The sequence below is a fragment of the Aulonocara sp. 'chitande type north' Nkhata Bay genome, linkage group LG19, assembly GCF_057382095.1.
Source record: "Aulonocara sp. 'chitande type north' Nkhata Bay isolate Kocher_YH1m ecotype deep benthic linkage group LG19, A_spYH_male_GT1.1, whole genome shotgun sequence".
Lineage (NCBI taxonomy): Eukaryota > Metazoa > Chordata > Actinopteri > Cichliformes > Cichlidae > Aulonocara > Aulonocara sp. 'chitande type north' Nkhata Bay.
This window is the reverse complement of record NC_141362.1, coordinates 18,138,422-18,148,424: the sequence shown is the minus strand read 5'-3', so window position 1 is coordinate 18,148,424 and position 10,003 is coordinate 18,138,422. Positions and strand designations below refer to the sequence as shown.

Genomic DNA, 10,003 nt, shown 5'->3' with positions numbered 1-10,003 from the left:
TGAAAGAATTTGTGGGCAAGTTTTTTGTCTGAGTGCTTTTCAAGACATTTCACACTGGAAAGCACATAACGCACCCTATGTTTGCCCTACCTGGCTCATTGATGGCATTGTCAGCATTTCTTAGGTAGCCCAGCAGACCATGTGTGATCTCTTGCCGTCTGTACAGTGGCATCTCCTGGATAACTAAAGCCAACCCACTCACACTGCAACAGTTGAAAGAAAACGTTCTCATGCTGTTCTTTGTCACTATTATCATTTTCATTTGCAACAAAATCTTGATTGCTCCAAGAAAGCTACTCACATGACTTGGTAGTTTGTGCAGCTGATGGTTGTGGTTGCGTTTATGAGCATTTCTGGAGTAAAACTGGCAAGGATAGGAATCAGTTTCACATGGAACCAAAGTTCATAGTCGTTTGTCGTGAAAGTGGAGAAATGTGGACTGATGATGATGAAGGTCGTATTCATGACCCGATCTCTCACAACAGGCTGGAAATGTGGGGTCTGTCATATTAAAGTGGAAAAAGACATAAGCAAATGTGAGATTGCATGTTGGAAGTACACCCATACAACATGGTACAAAGGCTGTAACCATTTGTTTTCTAAGATACAATAGCCAACAATGGATGTAGCGGTTGAGACCGATGTTTTATTCTGTTTACTTCTGGAATCAAATATCCGCATTGTCCTCCTTCACCCTTTTAGGAGGCTAGCCTACCTGTCCATTGGCTGTCAGCTGTGTCAGGAATTCATCCACATTTTTTAGAGCGTTGCCCTGTTCAAGTTGTTCAAACACAAGATCAATAAAATCTGTGTTATTTGAGGCTCCAGAGCTCAGTAGCAGCTGTGCCACCTCAGAGGGATTGAGCGTCGACAACAATCCAGCCTACAACAGGGAATCAACATAATATCAGACAGCAGTAATGACCAATGCTGTGGGTAAAGGATTACAGTTTGCAACCAAAGAAAGTGTGCTCTATGATTTGCTTGTACTTTTTGATATGGCAAAATAAACTCCTGTGTTTGTCTTCTTAAGTCTACAATTTTGTTTTCCTGCTCTTAAGGGAGGACTAGAAGTGCAATGTAGGGCTTACCGTAGAGATGTTGAAGTCTTTGAGGTCAGAGTACGCTGTATATTGGACGAATGGACCCAGATTTGCTTTAACCCATTGGGCATCACTCTCATTTTGTTGCCTGCAAGCTAAGGCATGCAAACAAAAGTTAGGATGTGCTCAATTTAGGAAGGTTTCTGACTGGTAGACATGAAAGAATTTGTGGGCAAGTTTTTTGTCTGAGTGCTTTTCAAGACATTTCACACTGGAAAGCACATAACGCACCCTATGTTTGCCCTACCTGGCTCATTGATGGCATTTTCAGCATTTCTTAGATAGCCCAGCAGACCATGTGTGATCTCTTGCCGTCTGTACAGTGGCATCTCCTGGATAACTAAAGCCAACCCACTCACACTGCAACAGTTGAAAGAAAACGTTCTCATGCTGTTCTTTGTCACTATTGTCATTTTCATTTGCAACAAAATCTTGATTGCTCCAAGAAAGCTACTCACATGACTTGGTAGTTTGTGCAGCTTATTTTTGTGGTTGCGTTTATGAGCATTTCTGGAGTAAAACTGGCAAGGATAGGAATCAGTTTCACATGGAACCAAAGTTCATAGTCGTTTGTCGTGAAAGTGGAGAAATGTGGACTGATGATGATGAAGGTCGTATTCATGACCCGATCTCTCACAACAGGCTGGAAAATTGGCATCTGTGAAATTGAGGTGGAAAAGAACTAAGCAATACAGAGACTGCATGTTGCAAATGTACTCATACAACATGGTACAAAGGCTGCAAGCAATTCTTTTCTATGATAGACTCCTTGAAGACTTGTGTAGCGGTTTAGCAAATGTCTTATTCTGTCTTATCCTGCTGGAATAAAACACCAGGATTGTCCTCCTTCACCCTTTTAGAAGCCTAGCATACCTGTCCATTGGCTGTCAGTTGTGTGAGGAATCCATCCACATTTTTTAGAGCGTTGCCCTCTTGCAGTCGCTCAAACACACGATCAATCAAATCTGTGTTATTGGAGGCTCCCAAACTCAGTACCAGCTGTGCCATCTGAGAAGGACTAAGGACTGACAACAATTCAGCCTACAAAAGAGAACCAGCATAATATAAGACAGCAGTCATGGAAATGTTCTGGGTAAAAGAATTCCGTTTACAGGAAGATGTACATCTGCAGTTGGCACTCACAGTGGACAAATTAGGATTGAAGGCTTGCAAGTCCTGCACAGTTGCAAAATCAGAGAAGTCGCCAAGGTTTGCCTTTAGCCACGCTTGGCTCCCCGTGATAGATGAGACACAGCCAGGATCTGCAGAAAAAGCAAGAAAGTTATTGACAGGGTAATATACCACATGTTGTCATGGAAAAACCAAAGTGAGCTTGAGTTTCTCCTTTTACCTGTTGAGTCATTTCTTGACAAGAACGGTTTGATGAAGTGAGTGAAGACTGCTTGCTGTGTGTCTCTGTCCATGGATGCCTTTTGGCTTCCAAATGCCTGAATGCTACATTTGAGAGAAAGCTTTCAACATCTAAACTTCTAGTCAACTGCAAGTTTGCAGAATAGAGCAATATGTCTCATATTTACTTACACAGTCTGGTATGTCTGGCAGCTGAAGTTTTTGGAGCTAAGGCAAAATAGGAAGTTGAAAGATGGAACGGCCAGAAACGGACGGATCTTTGTTTTGAACCAGCTGGTAATGAACTCCTCACTCTGTAGTTGTGCCTGGTTGAAGTTGTCAATTCTCACTTCTCCAAGAGCCTCGAGCACATTTGACGAGGTCGGGTAAGTGTTGTTGCTGGCCTTGAATTGGCAGAAAAATAATTGTAGCTGGACCCAAACTTCACGCAGGGAAACGGCAATATTGTGAAAATGTGATTTTGTACTTACCATGTTAGCAAATGTCTCAAGGGCCTGGTCCAGTACAGCAGAGGCTTTTTGGAAGAAAAGCTTCCAGACTTCTACTGGGTATATGTTTTGGCTTTTCAGTGTGCAGTTCAGCAGTGTGACCAAGTTGCTGGATGTGAGATAGGGAGCCTTGAAAAAGAAAATTGACAAAGAATACAGCCATTTTGTCAGAGCTCATGGAGATTTGTCTCAGAACCATAATGGGGCAAAATCTATGTTCTGTTTTTGGAGTTTAAAAAGGAATCTTACAGAGGAACAGGCATGTTCTGTGATGGTGAAATTGCACAGGGCTGTCGAGGAATTGCCAGCTGACAGGATTTGTTCAAGTTTTGAACTGTGGAAAAAACACAATAAATTGAAATCCAATGTCCCCTTAATTGCACTGTGTTAACGAATTTTACCTAGACAGAATCAACATTGAACAAAACGGCATTTCACCCACCCATCAACTCCATCACAAATGAGATTCACTGTGAAAAGAGAATGGTTGTGTGTCAGATAATAGTCCTTCAGAATGCATTTATATCCTTAGAGTTGAAATGTCTACTTTTAGACAGACTCACCATGAACTGGGGTCACCTTGCACTGAAGACAAAGAAAATATGATTGTTAGTATAGTGGAAACATCTTCTTCAAGTGTAAATACCTTGACTTTGTCACAGTTGGCCCAATTAGTGTGCCAAACCTGGATCAAATATTGGATAACCCATGCAAGACACCCCCCCCACACACACACACACACACACACACACCCCAAAAAACTAATCTTACCACAAAGGAAGCTGGAACTGAGCAGCCTGTTTGGGAAGAAAAAGAAAGGAAATAAGTCAATGGAGTAGTCATTACAGTGCTGGTACTGGGCTTTTGAGAAAAGTTTAGTCAGGAAAGCCTATTTGCCACATACGTGGGAATGTGTCCTGGAGGTACTGCTTGCTTGATCTCACGCCCTGTGAAAGGTCCAGTGGCAATGCTGCCAAACTCTGCGCAAGACCATCGTATCTAAAGGAAGAAAAGAATTCATTGTGACTTGTCAGGAGCCTCAGCTTGGCATTGTGCACACCCAAATGTCTAACTGTGGATATCAGAAATATCTTACATAGCCTGGTAGGATTCACAGGTGATGTTACTGGGGATCACCCGCAAGCTGCTAGGAAGGATGCTCGCCATCACAGGAACCAAATAAACCTGGAACCACTGTTGATAGTCTTCTGGCTGAAAGTCTTTAAGCTGAGGAGCAAGGGCTGTCAAGGTCAGGTTCAAAATGGTGTCTCGCACATCTGGATTTTGGATGAAGGTGACATTTCTCTGAAAAGAGAAGGGGATCATAATAAGGTCAGAGAGGAAGTCCTGAAGTCTTTGTGGAAATGTGGAGGTGAGGGGGAGCTTATCTAAACTAAATCTTTGTACTTCTGTACAGCAGGGATGCCTCAAGGCATGAAGCATATCAGAAATGGATCATTTTGAGTTAAACACTTGAGCAGGCTTATGAAAGAACACTGTTAACATTTGTTGATGTTTGCACTGAGGTAAGGTTACCAATGAGAATTCACCTGCTTGTTGATGTTTGCAAAAGCCTGGAAGAATTGGTTGAGCTGCTCATAATCACTGGTCTCTGTCAAGCTTGTCAACACCTCCCTTACAACATGTGCATCGTTTAAAGCACCACTGTTTGGATCTAGGATTAGTTCAGCCTTCTGCGATGGTGAAAGAACGTCCAGAACTGTCAGCTATGGATACAAAAAAGTAGAATTCATGAAATGCATGTCTTTTGTATAATTTCCAGAATTTTGCTTTGCTATTCTCAAGAAAGACAGGAAGAGTAATATGAAGATTACCGTAGAGATGTTGAAGTCTTTGAGGTCAGAGTACGCTGAATATTGGATGAATGGACCCAGATTTGCTTTAACCCATTGGGCATCACTCTCATTTTGTTGCCTGCAAGCTAAGACATGCAGACAAAAGTTAGGATGTGCTCAATTTAGCAAGGTTTGTGACTGGTAGACATGAAAGAATTTAAGTTTTTTGTCTGAGTGCTTTTCTAGACATTTCACACTGGAAAGCACATAACGCACCCTATGTCTGCCCTACCTGGCTCATTGATGGCATTGTCAGCATTTCTTAGGTAGCCCAGCAGACCATGTGTGATCTCTTGCCGTCTGTACAGTGGCATCTCCTGGATAACTAAAGCCAACCCACTCACACTGCAACAGTTGAAAGAAAACGTTCTCATGCTGTTCTTTGTCACTATTGTCATTTTCATTTGCAACAAAATCTTGATTGCTCCAAGAAAGCTACTCACATGACTTGGTAGTTCGTGCAGCTGATGGTTGTGGTTGTGTTTATCAGCATTTCTGGAGTAAAACTGGCAAGGATAGGAATCAGTTTCACATGGAACCAAAGTTCATAGTCGTTTGTCGTGAAAGTGGAGAAATGTGGACTGATGATGATGAAGGTCGTATTCATGACCCGATCTCTCACAACAGGCTGGAAATGTGGGGTCTGTCATATTAAAGTGGAAAAAGACATAAGCAAATGTGAGATTGCATGTTGGAAGTACACCCATACAACATGGTACAAAAGCTGTAACCATTTGTTTTCTAAGATACAATAGCCAACAATGGATGTAGCGGTTGAGACCGATGTGTTATTCTGTATTTACTTCTGGAATCAAATATCCGCATTGTCCTCCTTCACCCTTTTAGGAGGCTAGCCTACCTGTCCATTGGCTGTCAGCTGTGTCAGGAATTCATCCACATTTTTTAGAGCGTTGCCCTGTTCAAGTTGTTCAAACACAAGATCAATAAAATCTGTGTTATTTGAGGCTCCAGAGCTCAGTAGCAGCTGTGCCACCTCAGAGGGATTGAGCGTCGACAACAATCCAGCCTACAACAGGGAATCAACATAATATCAGACAGCAGTAATGACCAATGCTGTGGGTAAAGGATTATAGTTTGCAACCAAAGAAAGTGTGCTCTATGATTTGCTTGTATTTTTTATATGGCAAAATAAACTCCTGTGTTTGTCTTCTTAAGTCTACAATTTTGTTTTCCTGTTCTTAAGGGAGGACTAGAAGTGCAATGTAGGGCTTACCGTAGAGATGTTGAAGTCTTTGAGGTCAGAGTACGCTGTATATTGGACGAATGGACCCAGATTTGCTTTAACCCATTGGGCATCACTCTCATTTTGTTGCCTGCAAGCTAAGGCATGCAAACAAAAGTTAGGATGTGCTCAATTTAGGAAGGTTTCTGACTGGTAGACATGAAAGAATTTGTGGGCAAGTTTTTTGTCTGAGTGCTTTTCAAGACATTTCACACTGGAAAGCACATAACGCACCCTATGTCTGCCCTACCTGGCTCATTGATGGCATTTTCAGCATTTCTTAGATAGCCCAGCAGACCATGTGTGATCTCTTGCCGTCTGTACAGTGACATCTCCTGGATAACTAAAGCCAACCCACTCACACTGCAACAGTTGAAAGAAAACGTTCTCATGCTGTTCTTTGTCACTATTGTCATTTTCATTTGCAACAAAATCTTGATTGCTCCAAGAAAGCTACTCACATGACTTGGTAGTTCATGCAGCTTATTTTTGTGGTTGCGTTTATGAGCATTTCTGGAGTAAAACTGGCAAGGATAGGAATCAGTTTCACATGGAACCAAAGTTCATAGTCATTTGTCGTGAAAGTGGAGAAATGTGGACTGATGATGATGAAGGTCGTATTCATGATCCGATCTCTCACAACAGGCTGGAAAATTGGCATCTGTGAAATTGAGGTGGAAAAGAAGCTAAGCAATACAGAGACTGCATGTTGTAAATGTACTCATACAACACAGCACAAAGGCTGCAAGCAATTCTTTTCTATGATAGACTCCTTGAAGACTTGTGTAGCGGTTTAGCAAATGTCTTATTCTGTCTTATCCTGCTGGAATAAAACACCAGGATTGTCCTCCTTCACCCTTTTAGAAGCCTAGCATACCTGTCCATTGGTTGTCAGTTGTGTGAGGAATCCATCCACATTTTTTAGAGCGTTGCCCTCTTGCAGTCGCTCAAACACACGATCAATCAAATCTGTGTTATTGGAGGCTCCCAAACTCAGTACCAGCTGTGCCACCTGAGAAGGACTGAGGACTGACAACAATTCAGCCTACAAAAGAGAACCAGCATAATATAAGACAGCAGTCATGGAAATGTTCTGGGTAAAAGAATTCCGTTTACAGGAAGATGTACATCTGCAGTTGGCACTCACAGTGGACAAATTAGGATTGAAGGCTTGCAAGTCCTGCACAGTTGCAAAATCAGAGAAGTCGCCAAGGTTTGCCTTTAGCCACGCTTGGCTCCCCGTGATAGATGAGACACAGCCAGGATCTGCAGAAAAAGCAAGAAAGTTATTGACAGGGTAATATACCACATGTTGTCATGGAAAAACCAAAGTGAGCTTGAGTTTCTCCTTTTACCTGTTGAGTCATTTCTTGACAAGAACGGTTTGATGAAGTAAGTGAAGACTGCTTGCTGTGTGTCTCTGTCCATGGATGCCTTTTGGCTTCCAAATGCCTGAATGCTACATTTGAGAGAAAGCTTTCAATAACTAATTACTCAACATATTCAAAATTCAACATAATTCAATCACAAACATTTCAAACTTAAATCCCATTGATATTTTAAATCATCGTAATCAACAAATTGGTACATTTTGTCACAACCTCTACTACACAGAATAAGACCTTTTTTTCTTTCGTTTATTCATCCACACTTTCATTTCCTTTGATAATTTGCTAATTTCATATGGTATTCTAATATGGGATAGTGAACTCTTTTAACCTCAGTCTTTTCATGTCTGGAAAAGTTTCCAACCGCGTTTTACATCGTGGGTAGCAATTTTCAGTTGAAATTCTCCTATTGACTTCTTTTCAATTACATAATTTTTGAATCATTATATAACATTCTTATTTTAAAGAAAACAGCTTCACGAACGACCACCTTATATTAAGGTCTATGCCTCTTCTACAACAGCTGGGTCACACAGTCATAACTTGTTTGGTCTGACTTGTAATTTAACAATCAGGTGATACACATATTTCTTTCTTCCTTTTAGTAGTGATTTCAGTGGACTTTGGGACCCTGACATCAACATTCAATGCAATACACAGTGAGAAATGTGTTACATGTTAGAATATTCAATTAAAATTGTTTATGTCTTTAATGATTTCCATAAGCAGTTAACAGCAGTCACCAGCAATAATTGGTAAAATGGAATTTATTCACTTACATCTCTTGGAAAGAGGTGCAGCTGAAGTTCTGCTTGCTGAGCTGGTTTAGGAAGTTTCCATTGACATAAGGCAAAAGAGGAATCATCTTCACAGAGAACCACAGCCTGATGAATTCGGGGTCACTGTCATTACCCAAACGAAGGCTGTCCAGAACTTCAAATATATCCAGAACATCAAATCCAGGGACATTGTTGTTCTGTTACAAGACAAATTTGCCATTTACCATTCTTAAAAGCTGTTACATGTTTTACACCTACACTATACTGAAGTAAAGCATTAGCTCATTTACCAGGTCAAAGAACACTTGTAAAGTCGACTCTACAATCTGCCTGAGATTTTGTTCCACCATCCTCGACTTTTCATCTGTTAAGCTTGCATTTTTACCCCTTTTACAGGATAGCTCGCCTGTCAGTGTGTCCACTGCAGCAGAGATCTAAGAACACATAGACCAGGTGAAAGGACTGGGTTACTGTCAGTAACTTAGCACAAGGGGGAGTCATTTATCAACAATGCTTTGTGGTGACATTTAATAATTTAAGGTTTAAAGATGAATTTATCATTTTTTACTCAAATTAATTCCAAAAGGCTTACTCTTTGAATGGCATCTTGTAGATTTGCTGCATGGCAAGTTTCCTGGAAACCGTTGGTATGAGTGGTGGCTTTGCTTAAAGAAGAAAAAACACGGTAACAGAAATGAATAATAAAGTCATCTTTAACTAAAATAACATCCCTGGAATGTATTATGTCTACAAATTGTTATTTGAGTTTGCATGCCTACCTGTTTTCAGATAAACCTGGTCCTATAAAATGCAAAAAAGAAAATGAATGAACACATGTATTAACATTTTCAAATTAATAATTAATGGAAAATGGATAAGAATGATGTTAATGGATTAACTTTTAAAAGAGGAAAAAGGTGACATTTTATTTTATATCCATATAAAATTGCATATGGTTTATATGTATAAAAAAAACTTACCTTCTGTTGTGTTGGACTGTAATGTAAATTTATAGAAGAACATGTTAATTCAGTATTTCATTGCATTTCATTGTTTTTGATTTAATTATTTAATCTTGAAAAAAAAAACACTTACAGTTGCAGAGACCAGTCCTGACATACATACAATAGATTTTTTTATAAAAAAGAAAAGTGTTAGATAAGGATATATATTCTATTAAATGACTAATTGAATGTTCAGAGATACTTACCAATGCCAATAGATGACAGTAGCAGAACTTGCACTGACATTTTTATGCCACCCATCGTGAGAACTCAGTTCTCACTTTTTTTTTGTGCCCCTCAGTTGATTTTCAGATTATTTAATTTTTATTTTAGATAAAGATGTAAAGTGATACTGGAAAAGAAAAATGAAGTGATAAAAGTGCATTTTAATTATTGCAGTGCATTAGATCTAAGAATTGTTGATACAGAAACTCAATAGTAAAGAACATAAAAGTATGACGTTTGAATGACATGTTATACATACACAATACATACATTTTCTTTTTAATCCCTCCAAAGCTAAAAGCAAGATTAAATAGTATGGATTATTTCTTACTTCTGTATAGTGATTATAAATTAATAACAGAGTATATCAGAAAGCAAGATAAGCCATAGAAAGATGTTGAACTCACCTCTCGAACTCCTTCACTCTGTGAGAGAAGACTGAAGATCGCTGTTAGTGGTGAAGCAGGTATATACTGGGTGGAGTAAAAGAAAATTAGAGCAGATGAAGCAAAACATGCTGAGAATGTTCTAAAAGATTCCATTGGG

At 39.8% G+C, this 10,003-nt stretch overlaps 1 protein-coding gene across 1 annotated transcript; it reads right to left on the bottom strand.

The window, feature by feature from the left end:
* Window positions 1-706: 706 nt before the first annotated feature.
* LOC147306784 (uncharacterized) lies at window positions 707-9,493 on the bottom strand. The gene is made up of 33 exons (XM_086275901.1): window positions 9,444-9,493; window positions 9,324-9,357; window positions 9,209-9,224; window positions 9,008-9,029; window positions 8,821-8,893; window positions 8,519-8,662; window positions 8,229-8,425; window positions 7,417-7,520; window positions 7,209-7,327; window positions 6,939-7,106; window positions 6,523-6,722; window positions 6,312-6,424; window positions 6,053-6,159; window positions 5,678-5,845; window positions 5,262-5,461; window positions 5,051-5,163; window positions 4,798-4,904; window positions 4,513-4,689; window positions 4,059-4,267; window positions 3,867-3,961; window positions 3,734-3,759; window positions 3,526-3,547; window positions 3,405-3,432; window positions 3,212-3,296; window positions 2,945-3,091; window positions 2,646-2,857; window positions 2,455-2,558; window positions 2,247-2,365; window positions 1,977-2,144; window positions 1,562-1,761; window positions 1,351-1,463; window positions 1,092-1,198; window positions 707-883 (listed from the first exon to the last, which is right to left on the bottom strand). Exons 1-33 carry the CDS (start codon window positions 9,491-9,493, stop codon window positions 707-709), a joined length of 3,924 nt encoding a protein of 1,307 aa, XP_086132027.1.
* Between the last annotated feature and the right edge of the window lie 510 nt (window positions 9,494-10,003).